At 44.7% G+C, this 20,651-nt stretch overlaps 1 protein-coding gene across 1 annotated transcript; it reads left to right on the top strand.

The window, feature by feature from the left end:
* Window positions 1-8,556: 8,556 nt before the first annotated feature.
* LOC106423597 lies at window positions 8,557-9,096 on the top strand. Its single transcript, XM_048761159.1, has one exon. The coding sequence runs from the start codon at window positions 8,557-8,559 to the stop codon at window positions 9,094-9,096; it is 540 nt and encodes a 179-aa protein (XP_048617116.1).
* Window positions 9,097-20,651: the final 11,555 nt, after the last annotated feature.

Here is a 20,651-nt window from a genome sequence, read left to right as displayed (position 1 = left end):
GTTTCCTATTCTACCTTTTGTGACACCTTTGACACGATAAATTATTGAAAACAGGTTCCCAAGTGAGCAAAGTGAACCATGCTCTGATACCACCTTTGTTGTAACACCCCCGATCTAGATTAAGTAAAAGTTAATTAGTTTGCCATGCACCAATCAACCAAGAACATGCACGACAAACTAATGAACTCTAACCAGATTGAAGATACTACTACCAGGTGCCCAAACAATAGATCCGAGGTTCCCAGATCAGATCTGAAATCCCAAGATCATATGTCCAAGAACGGGTTTCCTAGCGATTCCAAGTTAAGGCTTTGCAACCCGAGTTTGAAACCGTTAGTTAGTTCGTCACGGACTAGGACTAATATCATATGGATTCCAAGCATTTCACAAACCTTTTTCTTATTCATATGTACTTTAAGTTCAACCACATCAAACTTTATACATGCTCGGCAGATGTTCAAAACCATATCTTACATATTACAAAGCGTACATGTTTGCAAAAGGTAGCAAATCTACACCAACATCTTTGTGCTCCTCCGATCCAAAATTGAACCTACTACGGGTTACCTGCATAACAAAGAGTCTAATGAGCAACTATTTTGCTCATTAAGTCGGGTTTCCTAACAATTATTTATCCCCCCATTATGCATCAAACATTAAGCAACAAATATCAATTATATTAAGAAATATGCAATGCAAAAATAAAGCAATCACGTAAACAAGCATCCACTCTTCACGAGTGGTTAGATCATTATCCATCGTCGAGGACTGCCTCTCGCCATTGGTACCTATCTCGATACGAACTCCATAACACATCCCTTCTTGCGCCCATTGACTCTAAACACAAAGTCTAAAAAGCCGATGGCCCGGATAACACACTTCCCGCATCGTCATGCAGTTACACGGTCGAGGGTAGCTAGCCCTATCACATGTGTGTTTGCTTCCTGCCTGGAACTAATTTTTGTAAGGCCCCGGACAAGGCACGGGCCTCGAGTGGACACCAATGACTCTCACGATACTCTACCCGAGTGTCGGACACTCACGGATCAAGTCTGTGGATTTACGGGTTTCCCCGTTAAGATATGATCAAACATGTTATATTATCTAAGCCGAGGCCCAAACAATACTGTGCAATGACATAAGTATATGCAACAAAACATCAATGTATCACAATCATGTTATACCCCTCGAGCTGAGGCCCGACGATATAAATCAATATCTTTCACAAACATCAATCATTATCATAACATTATATATCAAACGCGCAACTTACCAATGCATCAACCAATACTCTTGTTTTGCAGGCGCTAGTCGCACACACAACAATCCTAACCCATAACCGAGACACACTTCAACACTTAGATGAAAGTTTCGGACTGGAACCGCTTCATTCTCGCGGTCGGCTTCACTTTAAACTTTTATCGGAAAACTCTAGAGCTTTAGAAATCTAAATACAGGAAGGGTAGGGTAAGAAAGACTATCTAAGTTCTAATTAAGAAAATAAAGAAAAGAAAGAAAAAAGCAAAATAAAAAGAAAGCTAAAGACAAAAAATTTTACCTTAGGGTTTCAACTTTTTTGAGTTGCTATGGTTAGGGTTCTAACCATGAGAAATGACTAAGGGGGTGTCTGCTATTTATAGAGGTGGAGAATGAGCTCAGGAGAAGGTAACTATTGGAGAGAGATTGGTGTGCAGCCACAAATCTGTCCAATTAAAACAAGTTTTGTGGCCAGCCACCAATTCAACCAATAGGACATAAACAAGAGCTGCTTGGAGGCTTATCCAGTAAAGGAATAACATATTTCTAGCTGCTTAAGGAGGTAGACAAGCATCTGCATCCTCCAAAACCTTCCGGATATGCTTAACACATCGTAGATGAGCCCAAATGGGCCGTATTTAAATCCCGAACGTGTTATAAGCTGAAACGAGCTGGCGGGAATGTTTCTCCTTGACAAAAACCTTGATTTCTTAAACCAAAACATTTCTAAAATAATTCTAAGTCATTCCTATCTTAAGGCCCTATAATAAATTTTCGATTAACTTTCTCATCCGACTAGGACGTTCTAGGCCGAACCGCGAGCAATTTCAATCCACTAAACTTCCCGAAGAATTTATTTCTTCAGATGGAAAACTATTCTAAGACTTTATAATTTTTCTTATGTACCTTGGGATCCACAAACATCCACGGGAAAAGACCAATCCGACTTCCACTTACTTGAGTAATTTTCTCGGCTATTAGATGATTTTTCCTTGTCTGCGTTTTACTCCTTAAAGAGGGTTATTACAGTACTGGTCTTCATATCCTCTACTCATTTGGAGCAAAGGGGAGTAAAAGAAGCCGGAGAACACATGTTCCCGCAACTATTCATCCAAAAGAAAGCCAAACCTCTGGGTTCCTTGTTACAGCTTTAAGGTTCCGGATCCCAGATTCTGGATCTTTGGCTGCTCACCTTACAAGGAGGTCAAATCCAATGACTCCACAAAAAAGCAAGCTCTATCACCTTACTACCCCTTTTTCTGGCAATGTACCATGATATACTTCTAAATGAAGCTAGGGCCACGTGCTTCTCAAGATTTCCAAGGCTACGGGCCTCTACATGTTTCCAAGGGTATGCACCTCTATAAGCTTCTAAAGAAATAGTTCAAAGGTCATGTACCTTCACAAACCTCTAAGGAAGACATGAGAACGAGGAAAGCAGGGGCAAATGGGCTAAGCGTTAACCCATGGGGCAACACGCATCAACAAATCCCATCAACATGCCCGTTGTTGGGAAAAAATAATCCATGAAGAGATTACTCCAACTTCCTTCCTCCGACTTCTAGGGTCATGCCCCCGGCTCAAAGTCCTGCCTCTGGCTTCCAGGGTCCTGTCCACGGGTCAGGGTTCTCTGCCTCCGGCTTCCAGGTCCAGTGATTTCTCCTGCCTAAGGATAAATTGAAATCTTCCTTAATATAATGTAACCAGCTTAGACAAGATGGAATCTTCCTATATCCAAGAAAAAGAGGAAGTATTTCAATATACATGGCCATCCGTAAGAAAAATGGAAATATTCTACTTGTTAGGGGATTTTTGTGTAGGATCTTTGTGAGTACCACAGAACGATGGACAAGGCTTAAAATTCATGAGTATTTGTATTGATTTGCAAGTAAGAAAGTAGAAAGAGACGTTTTATTAGATCAAAGAGTTAGAACTACAACAGTTTTGAGTAAGAACCCTAGTTCTAGCCGCCTAGCTCTAATCTCTAAGTCTCGAAGTGTCGATCCCTTGCTGTAAGGTTTAGGTTCCCATTATATAGTCTTCTTAAGGTGGGCCTTAGTCGGTTGGAGTAGGTTAAACTCTTCCATATTCAGAAATATGGAAGGTTCTCCTTATCGGAAGTTTTTCTTTTCTCGGGGGAAGGGGGGTCCTAGGGACTGGACCCGTAGAACTCCGTAGCGGGGAACTGGGGTTCCTCTTAGCGGGGGCCCAGAGGCCGGTGTCCTGCCAGGGTTCTGGAGGAATTCAATACCTGAGTATTTTTCCCCCATAGTTTGCCCCTTATTGCTCGATTTTGTCATCGAACTCAGGGAATAACAGTTTGCTCAACAGTTTGCCCCTTATTGCTCGAATTTAATACCTGAGTATTTTCCCCCAACAGTTTGCCCGTTATTGCTTGATTTCGTCATCGTCATCGAACAGTTTGCCCCTTATTGCTCGATTTCGTCATCGAACTCAGGGAATAACTTGTGCACTCAAGCCAACCGGAGTTGCTCATTCTCATAAGGCTTCCCTTAGGCAGGACATCGCTCCAGTAATTCTGCGATCCCGGGTTCCACTCAGGCCGAAGCCACACTCTGAACCCGGGGGAGGACTAGTTCCCCTATTCCAGATCAGGGTCTAGCGATATAGAACCGCTGACTTCTTGCCAAAGACGGAGAAGCTCTGGGCTTCTGATGGCGTCTACGAGACGGTGGAGCTTGGAGCTCTGATGTTTCCTGAGGAGGAGCTTGTGCGTTGATGTGAGGGGATAGACTAGGAGGCTGGTTCCCGTTTGGTTGATGATACTCGATGGTCTTCTTACTCTTCAAGAGTGTGTATTTTTGTAATTTTCCTTTTTATAGGAGGGATTTCCCTTTTTTCAGCGAGGATCGGATTTCCTTTTCACTGTTTATCCTTTATGTCAGGGATTCTTCAGGATATTTGGAAATATCCTTACTTCCTTTTCTAACCCCGCAAAAAAGGAATGATCCGGATGTATATAAGGACTCGGGACATCTTCTAGCTGGCCTCAATCCAACTCTAGCGCTGATTCCTAGTTGAGAAAGATGAATCCCAAGCTGCTCTTGTTTCCGTCCTCACTTGTGGGTGGTCGTCCAAGGCCGTGTCGTCTTTTTACCGATCCTTTCTGATGCGCCCTAAAGAAAAAACACTCGACCGGTAAGGAAAGATATGGACTCGATCGGTGAGGAAGGAGAACTGATGGAATGAACGGTGAAACAAAGGGTTGCGGATGGCCCAATGATACTACCAGGGTGCTTGATTGTCGCCTGATATGACTCACAGGTCCGACAAGGAAGCAAAACTCGATCTGTTGCCGGATGTGACGCACCGGTCCAACAAGATAGAGGCGTTTAACTTGTAGCTAACCACACCAAGAAAACTAAGAGGTGTTCTAACCAAAGAACAAAGAGATAAACTCATAAAAAAAGGGGAAAACAATCTGATTTATTCCTTGGATGTGATTACATATTTATACTAGTTTGAGTCAAAGAGAATTAAGAGAAATGTGTAAAAACAAGACATAAAAACTACAACATTGACCAGATCTGGTCAAGGCACGGAAAATGGAGAAGACTAGTCAATATGTCCGTTCGGCTCCTGTCCAGGTTCATTGTGGTCGTGCAGGTCCATGATGGGAAGGATAGGACACACGCGGGACGATCCACACGCACACCAGACACTCCACATGACCCGCCGGTTGATTTTCATGACCAAGATGTGTACTTGTCTGAAACAAGTCTTCAGACAGATGAGTTTCCACGCCTTAGTGAAATATGGATGAGAGAAATCCATCAATGGGTCGGGAACTGAAGCAAGGATGTCAGGACAGCCTTCGGGACACGCATGACGCACCAAAAGGGCCATAAGAGAAAATCTATGAACATCTTCGGATTCTTCTCGTCCCAAGTTAAATCTGGCTTGATTATCAGTCTTAGAATATTGAATTAACTGGGAAAGAAGTGAAATGGGCCGATCAAATCAATCTCTAGGCCGTGATTCCAGACTGAGCTCCAATACGGACGTCTGTGGGTCAATACGATGGACAGCACGTGCGGTACAGTCGGGGTGATTGGATGGGATGGTACGGATGGTCTGATCAGCATGATCCGATTGGAAAATCAGGTCAGTATGGAAATGATAAGATGGTATGATTCGGGTAGTAGGACTGGCATGATCCGACATGAAAACTTCGGTTTGGTCGAGATGGTAAACAAGAAGGCCACCTTGGTCCGTGTCCATGATCCAAGCAGGACGGTGCTCAATCCAGGGCGTATCATACTCTCCCTCTTCAAAAGGATTTGTCCGCAAATCCATTTTACCTGAATCAAAAGAAAATGAATCAGACAAAAAGAATTTTAAAAACAAGTAAAATACAATGAAGGATAAATTTGGAGAGAAACTTCCTTGGAGTTTTGAACTTGTTTCTCTCAAGTATTTCCAGTTCCATGTTCTAAGATTACAAGTGTTGTGTTAACCTTCTCTGTTTGCTCCCATCTGAAACTGATCCTTTACACCATGCACTTTCAACACAACTAGACACTACAAAAAATATCGGTATTGGTAGCAGTTCACGGTAGCACGAATTCACCAACTGCTACTAAAGATGTCTAAAATCAGATCCTAACTCTATTGTAGCATTAAACTCGCGCTACTAAATATTTTCCCTAAATAAAGCCAGAAATCACTGTTATAGCGGGAAAGTTGCTTTGGAGGCAAAACACTTAGCCAAAATTTTAATTTTTTTCACTTACCCAAAATTTTCATTTCCTCTTTACAAAGAAAAAAAAACATCCATCCCAATTCATACAAAAAAACTCTTCTCTCCATCTTCCTGAATCAATTGCTCCAGTGCTCTTAAAAAAAAAGTATTCTCTAGCACTTTTCCTTTTTTAATGATTTATTTAATCTTTATTTAAATAGGAAAATTTAGTAAAAGACAACGAAACCAAGAGAAACTTTGATAACTACAATTCTACCTAGTACCATCCAAACCCGAACCCAATACCGACCAAACAAAATCGGATACCCACTTCCAGAATTTGAAATATCGAATATGTTTCCCCTTTCTTCTCCTTATTGGTTGAAAATTGAGGTTGAAAAGTAAAGTAATAAATGAACTTGTAAAAAGCATAATAAGGGCAAGGTTTCACTGTCTCTAACTCATTTCTCCATGTCTCGACAGTTCGCTTTTTCTTGAAATTCTGAAAACCCTACTCAATCGCGAGTCCTCAATCGAGAATCAAAACCCAAATAATGTTGAATCGAGACGATCCAAAGGCGAAAGAAGAAAGCTCGAGTAATGTATGAATAGAAGAAACGGCGATGGTTCAGAATCAGAATCAGGAAAAGCTAGTAGGGATGAAGCAAACCCAAGCACCATCAACATATCTGTCGCCCTCGAAACCGAGCAAAGTCCCCGAGATGCAGATGAAAGCGAAGAAAATGCAAGTGAAAAAGAGGAAGAGAAGGAATCTAGTGATAAAGAGGAAGAGAAGGAATCAAGTGAAGTAGAAGAAGACAACGAAGGAGAAAAGGAAGTCGGAGAAGAAGAAAAGGAAGTCGGAGACAAAGAAAAGGAAGCCGGAGAAAAAGAGAAGGAGCCGGCTCCAGAAGGAGATGAAATGGAGCCCCGAAGAAATGACGAACAAGGTGAAGAAAGGACGACCCAATCAGTACGAGAACATGAGGCACATGCAAAGGAGGTAAGTATTCAAATAGGAGAACATGAAACTGAGTCGAGTTAGTGTAATATTGAGAAACAAAGTAAAAGTTGTAGTGTGTTGATGACTGTTAATCTAAGTTGAACTTCAACAATATAGATGTACAAACTTTGTGAAACCATGAAAAACTTCAACTTTATGATTGCTTAACTAAGTCCAAGTTTGTGAAACTTTAAGTTGATGGTCGTAATATGTCGTTCGTGATCCGGTTTTCACTTGAGTTCAGATTGTGGATGACGAAGAAGAAGGCATGGAACCGCTTAATATGCACTTTCCTTCAAGCCAGTATCAAAAGTCTTTAAAGCTTTCAGGAAAATGTTACATTGACACGGCGATAAGAAATATACAAACAATTCTGAAAAAGGCCGAGGTAGACTGGTTCATAGAGCACCCACAGCTCCAACATTTCTTCCATATTAAAATCCGAATGCAGAAGTGGATGGGAATGTGGCTTCTCGTTTTTGGATCAGCTTGTGTAGCGAAGAAGTATGAGTTATGATTTATCGTTAATGGCGTCCCAATCCGATACTCTCTCAGAGAATTCAGACTCATTTCTGGACTATACTGCCATGAGTATCCCCCCAACCATGAGAGGTTGGGTGGTACAACATTCATGATAAAGTATTTTGGAGGGAAAAGGGTTACATATGCTGACCTGGAGAAGCAGATGTTGGCAATAAAATCAAAGCCATCTCAGGATCGTCTAAAGATGGCCGCTCTGTACTTCTTAGCTAGCATCCTCGTCGGAGGCCGAAAGAGTGGAGAGGGAGCATAACCTGTGGACAGTTTCTTCAAGACTGTTGTTGATCACCTAGATGCGTGTGTAAAGTTCCCTTGGGGCGGTATGCATTCGAACATAACTTGAAGGATGTCTCTAGCTTCTTGGAGACATGCAACGGGGTTGTGCCGACGAGTTGGGTTTTTACAAGCTTTCCTATTCCTTTGGAGGTATTCTTAAGCTCTCTTGACCTTAGTTGTCTTATTGTTAAGTTGATAATAATGTCTTTTTGTTGTGTTTTCGTAGTTGTTGGCCTTTGAGGCAATTCCAAGCTTGAGGAACCATTTCCGAGAAAGTGTGAATGGTGCTCACCCTGGTTGCCCGCGGATGTGCAAGATGCAGTACAAACGCAAAGGTGGAACGAAGGCATTCAGTTTGAATGCAGTGAACGTGAATCTTGGTGATATAAGGTAATTGATGTTTTATGTGAAGTCGAAACAAGAAGAAGAGACTTATGAAAACTTGGTGAAACTAAGGTAAGTAATGTTTTATGTGTATTTGGCACAGGATATTGTGAGTATCTTGGTAGAAACACTGGCTGAGAAGGAACTTCTGGAAAGCATAGGGATGGGCAAGGAAAGATGTTGGGCCGATGACAACGATGATGTAGCAGTCGATAATACAGAAAGGGAAGAAACAAGTTTTCTTTTAAGAACAGTTCGGCATCGATTTTGCGGCTCGTACAGCTCAAGTTGAAGGTCCCACCATTCCTGCTATTGGAGGAGGATCCAATAATGCAGAATCTGGACAGACTGATGCATATTCGGTGGAGGGTCCTGTGCTGAGGCTTTAAAAGCGATGGAAGGTCGGCTAATGTATGCAATCTCGGATTGTATTAAGGAAGTGAACAAAAAAGTCAAGTCATTGTCTAACCGGCTAGCTCTTGTAGAAAACGAAGTGAAAAGTCTTAGGGTGAGTGTTCCCGGAAGGAGTGAACTGCTGTCGGAAGGGGAAAGTGATAATCCATCCGACCAAGATGGTAGTGATAATCCATCGGAGGAAAATGGTGGTGATAATCCATCGGAGGAAGATGGTGGTGATACTCCATCGGAGGAAGATAAAGATGGTGGTTCTAAGGATGATAGTGTTCTCGCTATTGCAAACCAAGTGCAGATTGAACATGGTAATGGTGATGATGACACGGATGATACTGCAGAGATGTCTGAAGCGGCTGAGAAGCACGAGATTGAGATACTTGAGAAGAAAAATACTGAGGACAAGAAAAAGAAGAGAGTGAGAAAAGATGATGGAAAAGAATTACTTTCTTTGAAAAAGCCAAAACCATCGAGAAGGAGTCGCATTTGGACAAGAGGCCTGAAGATGGGGGGAGGCAGCTGAGAAGGAGGCAGCCCAGAAGAAGGAGGCAGCCTCCCAGAAGAAGGAGGCATCCCAGGAGAAGGACGCCAAACAGAAGGCAGGTGAAAAGAAGCAGACGAAGAAGGCAGCCCAGAAGAAGGACGCCAAGCAGAAGGAAGGTGAAAAAAAGCAGACAAAGAAGGCAACCCAGAAGAAGGCAGCTGAGAAGGAGACAGCTTAGAAGGTGGCAGCAGCTAAGGAGGCAGCCCAGAAGAAGGCAGGCAAGAAGAAAGGTAGAAAGAACAAGAAGACAAAGTAATCGGTTGAACTCTATTCGTTTTGTATGGCTTTCTTGAATTCTCCCATGACTTTCTTGGTTGTTGTTGAAGAATTATATTGTTTGAGACTTTATAGTTTGTTGTTGAAGACTTGGGTTATTTCTAGAACTGTTTAGATTAGGTGAAACTTTCCAATGTTTCAGTTTCATCGTCGTTAACTTCGTCAACTTCGTGAAACTAAAGTAAATTGTAACTGCGTAAAGTAGGTGAAACTTTTCAAAGTAGGAGAATGAGCAAGTATGAGAAACTGTGTCAAGTTAAACTTTCATCTTAGTCTAACTTCATTAAACTAAAGTAATTCGATTTCAGAGCAAAAAGAGCAAGTATGGGAAACTGTGTCAAGTTAAACTTTCATCTTAGTCTAACTTCGTAAAACTAAAGTAATTCGATTTCAGAGCAAAAAGAGCAAATACGGGAAACATTGTAAAGTTAAACTTTCATCTTAGTCTTACTTCGTGAAACTTTGAAATATATAGTCTTCGATAACAATTATTCCATAACATAAGATAATAGGAACATGATTCGATCTCTCAACATCATCCTTAAGCAAATAACAGAGATATTACACAACGACAACAAGAAAAGAAAGACATGCTAAGCGCCGACGCATGTCGTGGACTGGACACATGTCATGGACTGGTAAGATTCTGAGGGGTAAGCTCAGGACCCTGATCAAGTCCTCGGTTGCAGGCGACTCCGCCCACAAGCGCGACAAAACTAATTAAAAAAATCTTTTATTACATCAAAATTGTCGATAAAGATATTTACAAATCGACACATGCCCCCAAAAGGTCGGCCTCGCACAAAACATAAAGTGGCGACAAACAAATCGGGACCCACGATCCCTCCTTTATTAAAATAAATGAAATAATAAAGCAACAAAAGCAAAAGGAAGAACAAAAGAAAAATCCCTAAAAATCTATTCTTCGATGCCAAATTCACCGTCCTCAAACCGGTCATCAGAGCACTTCCGAGCCATCCATCCTAAAAGGAACCTTAGCAAAGAAATATTCCGGCAGATCCTCCGAAATCTGCGGCAGGTCGAGCTTCTCGATAGAAAAATCCGAGGTCGCCATTACATCGACTTCAGATCCGAGCTCGGCCTCTTTCGCTTGAAGCCGCGACAGTTCATCTGAAGCCACGAGGTTGTTATTCATGATTTCCTTCAAGAGATCTATGTTGGCCACAACTTCCCGAAGACGAGTCTCACTATCAGTTGCCGCCTTCTTCTTTCCCCATTTCTCCTTCAGAGAAACCATCATTTCCAGATAACTATCCGCCATAACCCACTTAGCATCGTAGATCGCACGACGAAGGTCGTCAGCGAACTTGTTGACAGAAGACTCAGCCTTCGCCTCCAAAATGGAAAATCGCTCGAGGGCCGATCTCCTTTCGTTGCTCACAACCCGCAGTCGAGCTTCGAGCGTAGCAGCCTGATTCCCCAGCTTTTCGGCGACAGCCAGTTGGGCAGCATTGGCACGCTCCCGATCTTAAGCCATCTTGAGACCGAGCTTTAGCTCGCGAACAACCTTCTTTATCTCGTTAAGTTCGTCAGAACGCGGAACATCCTGTAGGCCCTTTTCTAAAGTCGCCGCGAACTCATTATTAGCTGCCATAGCCTGAAACATGGCGGATCAATACGGACAAAACGAATCAAAGATTCAACAAGGATCATATTTCAGAAGAACTACCTTAGCATGGGCCACGGCCATGTTTACATAGGATAGAAGCGGACATCCAGCGGGTTTGAAGTGCCTCACAAAATGAGCAACACTATCCGGATCTTCAGTAATAGGACAATCCTTGGAATGCGATAATTGCCAATGAAACGGCTTGTCAACAACCGTATCATTCGGGACAACGAGACGACGATCTGAACCATTCGTCTTAGCCTTCTTCGGAGAATTGTTGGGGTCTAAAACGGTTGCGACGAAGTTAACACTCAAAACATCCGAAGAAGACAATAAGAACTTTCTTCGACAAATATTTTTTGGAAAAGATTCATTCTTACGAAGAGCTTTGCGGATGAAACACGAGACTTCGGAGAAAAGCCCGAATAAGGTCGCACAGTCGCTACATAGCGACCAAACGCACGTCTCGCTTGGTCGCTACCTAGCGACCGAGCTGGAGCCAAGCTCGGTCGCTACGTAGCGACCGAGCGCGCGTCCCGCTTGGTCGCTACGTAGCGACCGAGCGCGCGTCCCGCTCGGTCGCTACGTAGCGACCGAGCTCGAGCCAAGCTCGGTCGCTACATAGCGACCGAGTGCACGTCCCGCTTGGTCGCTACGTAGCGACCGAGTACGCTTCCCGCTCGGTCGCTACGTAGCGACCGAGCTCCTCCGAAACGACGATACGACACGAATCCATGCATTCTCATCTACCCTTCGATGCTGTCTCCCAAAGACCGTAGCGAACCCATTTCATGTTTTTCCGCCATTCGAAGTCATCAATCAAACTTTACGATTAAAACCACGGAAAGACCGTTTTATCGAAAAAAGTCATAATAAACGTTTCAAGTCGAAAGACGGCCCAAAGGGATCTAAGACATGACTCGAAGCCCACCTTACGATTTCTTAACCAGCAGCCCGTAAACCTTGGGACGGTTTACGCTTGGTTCGCACGAAAGGATGAATGTCAAGTTTCCGTGGATAAATACAAACTTTTGAAGACAACTACAAAGATCGGGAAAAATGGAATATCTCCATTTTTATGCTATGACGGCTTAAGGGCAGAAGGGGAAAAGCGTAAACCGACCTAGGAGCGAGTATATAAGGAGTCTTAGGCGAGAGGCATGGAGGGAGAAAACTTTTTCACAGCAAACTTAGCATTTAGAGCAATTTAGGCAATTTTCCGTTTTTGGTACTCGAGCTGCGACTCAATTAGGTTTTTGCCGTCTTAGGGTTTTAGAACTCGGAATCTCGCCGACAGCTCTCGTAGCCCAGGCTCTTACCTTGTTGTAACGCTCAAACACAAATTCAGAATAAGATCTATTTTGCTCTCTTTCTTTTACGATTTCTTATATTTTGTCGTTGATTATCTAGTGTTCTGATTGCTTAGCGTGTGGTATTAGCAGATATCCGGGACCTCTAGGAAATTAGGGTTTTCTTAGTTTCCTTATTTAAATAGAAATCGACAGTGCGAATTTTGGTTCCCACAAGGACGATCACGCCCATCCGAACCCGTTGGGCTGCTCGACTAAACCCGTGCAACAGATGTTTCACTTTCGGGATCTTTGATCCCTTGGGACGAAGACCGCGGAAGTCAGGTTTCCTCACGCAGAACCTCTGTAAGTGCGTCACTTACATCTCTGGATCGAATACGTTCCGCATTAGCAATACCAGTTCGAGTTCGCACCCTGTTGGAATCACGAGAGTTTGATATTCTCGAAGTCATGTTTGTTAACAAGCAAAAACGAAACTGAGTGAAACACTATGACAAATCCCAGAACAGAGCTGAAAGCTTTATAAAGATCAAAACCTCGCAATATCTCAACGACCCAAACAAGAGAATATCGAAAACTAGGGAAACCGGGAAATCCCGAAAATTTTATACTTATCCATCGGAAGATATTTAAAATATCGAGATCAAAGATTGGAAAAATCCGAAAGATATTAAACAAAAAAAAATATGCTAACTAGAAACGGAATCGTCGGGGACAGACGACCCCCTGATTTGATCCACTGAATCATATGAGACTTGAGGAAAATCGAACTCAGCGATCAACCAATCAGGCGCAGCGGCCGATGCAAGAAGATCCACGCAATCTTTTTCCATTTCCTTTAGACGAGCAAGCTCCGCGTCCACAGTCAAACCCCCATCCTTGAGCTCGGTCAGGAGATCGATATTCGTGACCACCTCCTGTAGCTGAATCTCAGCAGATATTTCTTCTTTCTTGCTCGCCCACTTACCCTTCAAAGATTCAAGAACCTCCTGATGCTTGGCCGCAGCGTCACGACGAGCATTAAGAGAAGCACGGCGGACGTCGCGATCTCTCTCAACCTTGAGTGCTGAAATTATTGCCCTTTGATCGACCACCTTGGATTCGAGAGCCTTATTTTCCAGATGAACCCTCTTCCAGTCTTCAGTTAAAGCTTCGATCTTTTCAGCATCCTCCTTCCCTTCTCGCTTGGTAGCTTCAAGCTCCTTTGAAAGCCTCTTGATCTCAGAACCAATGCTTTCGATTTCCTTATCATTCAGAGAAGCCAGGACATGATCTTACATCATCACGACATATTCATTGAAAGCCTCCATCACCTGAAAAGGAATCAAGATAAGCAAGTACTACGAAGTAGCTTCTCGAAACATGGTAAACAAGAAACGAACCTTAGAACTCGCCACAGCGACCTTAGCGTAGGCTTCCCTCTCGACTGATGAAGCAAGAGACAGAAGATGGCAACCTGCGGACCTCATACGACCAGCGAGGGAAATCAGATCGCTCTGAACCGAAAACGAAGAACTATCTCCCCCGGGAACAAACCTAGGACGAGATGGACCGGGCAAGGACCCCTCCGACGATCGACGCCGTTTATGAGTCACCATGGTCTCATCATCCATACCAGGACTTAGCGAAATAAGAAACCGACCCCCTTCTGGAGCATCGTCATCGTTGGAATCATGGATCGGGATTAAAGAAGATTTTCCTGAAGTTTGACTTCTCGGTGCAGACCCGGAAGTTCGGAACGACGACCTCCCCACAAGCTGTCTATTTAACCAATCCGAAGACTGGTCCTGAGCAGGAGAAGCCCCCGCGACCTCTCGGGAATGCCCGGCCTCATCTTCAGACCCCTCGATTAAAGGAGCTCTGTTGGTCCCCACTGGCAAGGTAAAAATAGTCTGAATCCGAATCCGGTCAAAAGTGGACCAATTCGAACGACCTCTCCGAAGGATCCTCATGAGACCACGAATCTCATCCGACATCGAAGAACTTCCAGCAGGAACTACATCAAGCAAAAATAAATCAAAAAGTTCAGTCTTCAATCCCGAAAAACCCTAAACGTATAGGCAAGGCGAGAGCTCACCGATATTCTCAGCCCAACGACGAGAAAGCCGGGAAAAATCGAATTCACCCATGGATGCTCGAGCCATCTGAAAAACAAAGAATTGCTTCCGCCACTTCTCATCTCGATAGGGCATATCCTCTATGACGTGACGACCTGTACGTGGAGACACAAGGAAAGTCTAAGGGGTCTATTTTTTCCGCTTCACCAAAACGTACTGACGAAACTCGTTAAGACCAAAAGCCAGACCCTCTTCCCTATCCTTAACCAAAAAGGCGACAATATGCCTAAATTTTGGGAGAAGCTGAGAAAGCGATAGTCCAAGCTCCGTAAAGATCTCAAATATCGCTTACATGATCGGGAAAATAAGACCGCATGAGTGAAAAAGGAAAGATAGGCTCCGTAGTAGCCCTCTCTCACGGTTTCAGGGGTCTCATTCGCACCGGCCAAATCAAGGACGACAGAACAATCAACCCCATAAACCTAGTAAAGGTTCTCGGGATCATCTGCGGTAGTAATTGGATGAGGAAAATTGAGAGACGAACACATCTTTAGCTCGAAGAATCGAAAGATTCAGAGCAAGAGAGAAAGATATTTGAGATTGGAAACGAAGATAAGGCTAAAAGAAAAACCTTTCACGTATATATAGGCCATCTTAACGGCTATATCATCGCTATCAAGAAAAGCAATTATAACCTTGTCTACGCCCTGGCGGCGCCTAAAGTAGCCGTTACCAATTAAAGAAAACGCGCCGACAAACGACTCTTTGCAAATACGATTATTAAAACTGAACCCGAATGATTTCAGTTATCCAACCATAAAATCCAGTCCGAAGGATAACCTCCTTCTTTTCCTTTTCGATCAAATTAAAAAAGGATGGGGGACAAATGTTGGACCCAATTTTGGTCAAGACCGAAATGGGTCACGATCAAAGGAATGGGCCGAGGCCCACAATGAGAATCAAGCTCGAAGAAGGAGTCGCAGAGATCGCATAACAAGAAGCTGAGATCGTGGAGCTACCGCAGAGATCTTGGAGTCGACTTACTATAAAGGAAGAGGAAGAAACACAGAAGAATACACGTCGAAAAACCCCAGAGAGAGCTACACATTCACATCGATCTTGTTGTCTTCCCACTTTTAGATTCTCTCTTTATCGACCTCGTCTGTATCACTCGATCTAGTTCAATTCATTGTATTCGATCCCAGTTATCAATAAAGTATATTTTCGCGTACCGGAAACTACTTAATATCGTTGTGTTCTAAAGATATTGTTGCTCACATCATTTGTCTTCCCTAGATCAACCCCGATCACTATCAAATACTTTGTGTAGATTTTAGGTCTACACTGTTGTTGATGTAGTTGTTGCTGTAGAGTTTCTGGTACTGCGAACTCTGGTTGAAATTACCCCTATTTCCTTAGGAATTTCTGTTTCCACCATGGTTTCCAGAACCTTGGAATCCAGTTCCACCAATGAAGTTCACCTCTTGTTCTTCCTCTGCTCTCCCCTCTGTGTCTACAGCCTCTGCATCTTCAACCAAGCAGAAATGCTTCCTAAGAAGCTTCTGAACACTGTCCAGCTTAGCCTTCACCTCATCCATCTGATCATTCCCAAGGATGGTGGCGACTTTTTCCTCTCAAAATCAGTGTTCTTGGTGCTGTTGCTAGATGCTAGGTTTTCAATGACCTTCGCTGCCTCCTCTGGAGTTCTGGTGTTGGTGTGTAGAACTGATCTGGACAGTTGTAGTCAGCCAACGTTTTGGGTCGCGCAGCCTCATCAGCAGGTAGAGTAGTTCCTGTAGCATTAGCATCAGACTCAGGGATTGAAGCCCGCTGAGCATCTATCCTCTGACCTGCTGCATTACGCATATGACCTTCCTGGTCTTGCAAGTCTCCTCTCTCATCTCGTACAAGTATCAAAGACCAGGGCCGAACCACGGGTAATACGTGGACTCGCAACCAAGGATATGATGAAGACACCTTTTGCGAGTTCCACCAGTCCGAGGACACTCCACGACTAACTGCAAGGTCTTGGGAGCAAGGCTGGCCGCGAAGCTACAAGCCGGAGAACTCTCGGAAGTGTCCAGCGTGAAAGATCTCATCCTCGAGACCGATCGCCCCCCGAAGCCGGACAGAAATCTTCCCGCGGAGAGATCTCACCAAAGAAACCAATCTGGGGATAAACGCGGCAGGAGGCCAGACGACAAAGGGAACGATAACAATCGTCGTAGAGTCAACATGATCATCGGAGGATCGTAATTCTGCAACGATACGGTTTCGGCCATCAACGCTTACCAGCGGAAGGCGGAGTCAAGCGCAAACTGGCGTACATGGTCTCCTACCCGAGATGATCAGAACTGCTCAATCACCTTCACAAAGGAGGAAGCCGGCGGGAACGATCAGCCTCACTGCGATCCGCTCGTCATAGACCTCGTCATACGAGATCTGGAAGTCGGAAGAGCACTCATTGAAATGGGAAGCACGGTCAATGTAATCTTCCGCGACACTCTTAATCAGATGAGCATCAAACTCGGAGAAGTAACTCCAACTCCGAAACCGCTCACGGGCTTTTCGGGCGAAGTATCGATGACCCTCGGATCGATCCAGCTACCAGTCATGGCCAAGGAGATCACAAAAATTGTCGAGTTCCCTGTAGTCGATCATCCTGCCATCTACAACGTGATCATGGGAACCCCATGGCTCAACGCTATGCAAACCGTTCCATCGACGTACCACCTGGGCGTCAAATTCCCGACCCCAAACGGAGTCGCATTGGTCTCAGACATCTCAAAGACATGATATCTAAACGATATGAGATCCTAAAACATGTCTCTTCGTTCATATCTCAACGTTCCCGAAAGATCGTAAATAATTTTTACGAAAACTCACGTCTCGAACAAAATAACAGATTGAACGCCTCAACGAAGATAAATATGAGACGACAAATCATGTTTACTTCAAAACCCACTCTAAACAAAGTAACTCAAACAAACATCCATTATATAAACCGCATAGCGGTAGGGGTTCAAAGCCACCAACGGCCAATCCCGACAAAAACGGCCAAAATAGGCCCATACAAAGTCCGAAAGCCACACTCGGCCAGACATATATGAACAAAGGCCACACTCGGCCGCAAAATACTAGATAAAGGGAAAAACTCCTTCCCGCCAAAACACTCACTGATCAAAGTTAAAACTCCCGGACAAGGAAGCTCTGAATGCATCCGTGGGAAAGTTCACTTCCTCATCGTCACCGGCAAAATCTGTCGTAGTTTCTACGGTATCAGGGGAAACCGGGATGGGATCCCAGAATCCCTGAATCTTCCCATCCATCGGAGGAATGGTCGCCTAAGCGTGAGCATGATCCTTCATGCCACCCTTTATTAACTCCATCTCCCTCTCGAAAACGTAGTCATCTTCCTGCGTCTTCCAAAGGTTCCCGACGGAGCCGCGACACTCACGGAAGTCGCCCAGTGAGTTGAAAGCGCCCTTAAGATTCCTGTACTCCACCTGGAATTGCCCTTCCGTTTCGCCCTACGAACAGCCCTGGCATGATCACAAGCGAGTTGAGCTTCTCGCGCCAGCATCTCGTCTCGCAGGCGAGCAAGATCCTTTTCCGCCTTCTCCGCCTTAAAGCGATAGATCATGGCCTCTCTATGGCTCGCCTCAATGGCCGATCCAAGCAAGTTCAAACCCTATAAAACCGATTGACACGTTATAAGCAAAAAATAATAATAACGATCGTCAGAATTCTTAAAGTTTATACCCCGTTAATGATACGAGATCCTTCCGCAACAACTTTCGGCCTCCCTGACTCGCTCCTGGCCTGAGGAGCGTCAAAACCCGACGGAAGACCAGCGAAGAGATCATCGATGTCCAGAATAGGGACCTCGCTCGTACCGCTTCCATCGCCGGAAGCAAGGTTCGGATCCCATCCCGGAAGCATGCAGTCGTCCACCGAAAACTCCAGGTCGCCGAGATCAATATCTTTCCCCATCGAAGAGTTCGGCCCGGTCACAATCGTGGGAGCGGCGTTGGGACCTTGGTCTTGTGGTTCGGAATCAGTCCTTGTTTCTCCGCCCAAAGCAGGACCAGGATGTACAAACCTCAACGCCTTTCGAACTCTCTTCGGCGTAAAGGAAGTCCAGAAAAAAGGACCATTCCAGAGCAGATCCCTCATCGCAATAATGTCCTCAGGAAACGGAGAAAGAGGGTTGATAAAGGGACGATCGTTCAGCAACCTCCGAAACAGTTGGATACAACTCTCCTCAACGGACGCTGCGTCTACACGGACGAAGAAGAAAAACTTCCTCCACGAATTGAAGTTAGAAGCGAACCCCTTTACCACTGACATGAAGTTCCGAGGAACCAGCCTGTACGTGTCCGTGTCCCTGATGATCTGTAATCGAAGAAGCGCGTCGAAGTGATCAACGGTGAGAGAGAGACCATGCTCGTAGCTCAGGACCAGGATCCCTATGAGGTGCTGGATGCCGAGAGTATTCAGTTGGCTTATCGCCACCCCGAAACGTCCCAACACACGGACGATGATCTCGGGGATCGGGAACCACAAACGGCAACGCACTACGAATGCCTCGTAACAAGTAAAGAAGCCCTCCGGGGGATTACTAGCGCATTCTCCGTAACGAAGAACCCTGAACTCCACCGCGTCCGAAATATGGTAGAACGACCGCATGACCTTGAGGAATTCACTGGTACTCCTACTCGGCGCACCTGCCTCCACCGGGCGATGGGTCATGACCGGGAACAATTTTTCTTTGAGAGGCATGATCGAACCGTAACACGCCACCCACCATGCCTCGTTCTCGGCTGGGTCTACCAAATGAGGAACGAATTCCATCTTTGGAACTCGAACCTCTTCAGAAACGTTCGCGGGCAAGGAGCCTTTCTTCGAACTCCTCTCCTTACTTGACATCTCGTGTTTTTCTTTTAAAATCAAGAAGGAAACGATAGAGAGAAAGGGAACGAAATTTTCAAGAAAAACCTCTCTATGTGAATGAGTAAGTGTGAAGATTGTGAAGAAATTACCTCCCTTCTTATAGGCATGAGAAATTACTATTTACTTGCGGATTTTTGGACACGAACTTCGCCCAAATACACCAATCTCGTCCGAACTCGCCATACCGCGCATTGGGACCTCGCTAGAAATCCATGCTCCCAACGAGCTGCGGGGCTAACTGCTGGGGTTGAAAACGGTTACGACGAAGTTAACGTCCAAATCCCCGAAGAAGAAAAACGTAGAAACCTTTTTCGACAAACACTTTTTCGAAATTGATTCTTCTTTACGAAAAGCTTTGCGGAGGAAACGCGAGTCATCTGACAAAGAGCTCGAAAAGGATCGTGTTGCAGCGACCAAACACGTGCTCCGCTCGGTCGCTACGTAGCAACCGAGTTCGAGCCAAGGCTCGGTCACTACGTAGTGACCGAGCTCGAGCCAGAGCTCGGTCACGCTCGGTCGCTACGTAGCAACCGAGCTCGAGCCGGAGCTCGGTCGCTACGTAGCGACCGAACTCAAGCCGGAGCTCGGTCGCCACGTAGCGACCTTGCTCGAACCAATGTTCGGTCGCTACGTAGCGACCGGACTCTTCCGAAACGTCGATACAACATTAGTCCATGCGTTCTCGTCTACCATTTGATGCTATCTCCCGAAGACCGTAGCGAACCCATTTCACGATTCCCCGCCATTCTAAGTTATCGATCAAACTTTACCATAAAAACCGCGGAAAGTTCGTTCTTTATCGAAAGATGCCGTAATAAACGCTTCGAGTCGCAAGACGGCCCAAAGGGACCTAAGACATGATTCGAAGCCCAACTTACGATTTCTTAACCAACAGCCCGTAAGCTGCATGACGGTTTACGCTTGGTTCGCAAGGAAAGATAAATGTCAAGTTTTTAAGGATAAATACGAAATTTTGAAGATAATTACGAAGATTGGAAAAAATGGAATATCTCCATTTTTATCCTATGACGGCTTAAGGGCAGAAGGGGAAAAGCGTAAACCGACCTTGGAGCCAATATATAAGGAGTCCTAGGCGAGAGGCATGAGAGGGGACTTTTGACAGCAAACTTAGCACTTAGAGCGATTTTAGGCAATTTTCCGTTTTTGTTATTCGAGCTGCGATTCAATTAGGTTTTTGCCGTCTTAGGGTTTTAGAACTAGGAATCTCGCCGACAGCTCTCGTAGCCCAGGCACTTACCTTGTTGTAAATGCTCAATTCGGAATAAGAACTATCTTGCTCTCTTTTTT

This window comes from Brassica napus, chromosome C6 (assembly GCF_020379485.1).
Source record: "Brassica napus cultivar Da-Ae chromosome C6, Da-Ae, whole genome shotgun sequence".
NCBI classification, from domain to species: domain Eukaryota; kingdom Viridiplantae; phylum Streptophyta; class Magnoliopsida; order Brassicales; family Brassicaceae; genus Brassica; species Brassica napus.
This window is presented reverse-complemented; position numbering and strand designations above follow the sequence as displayed.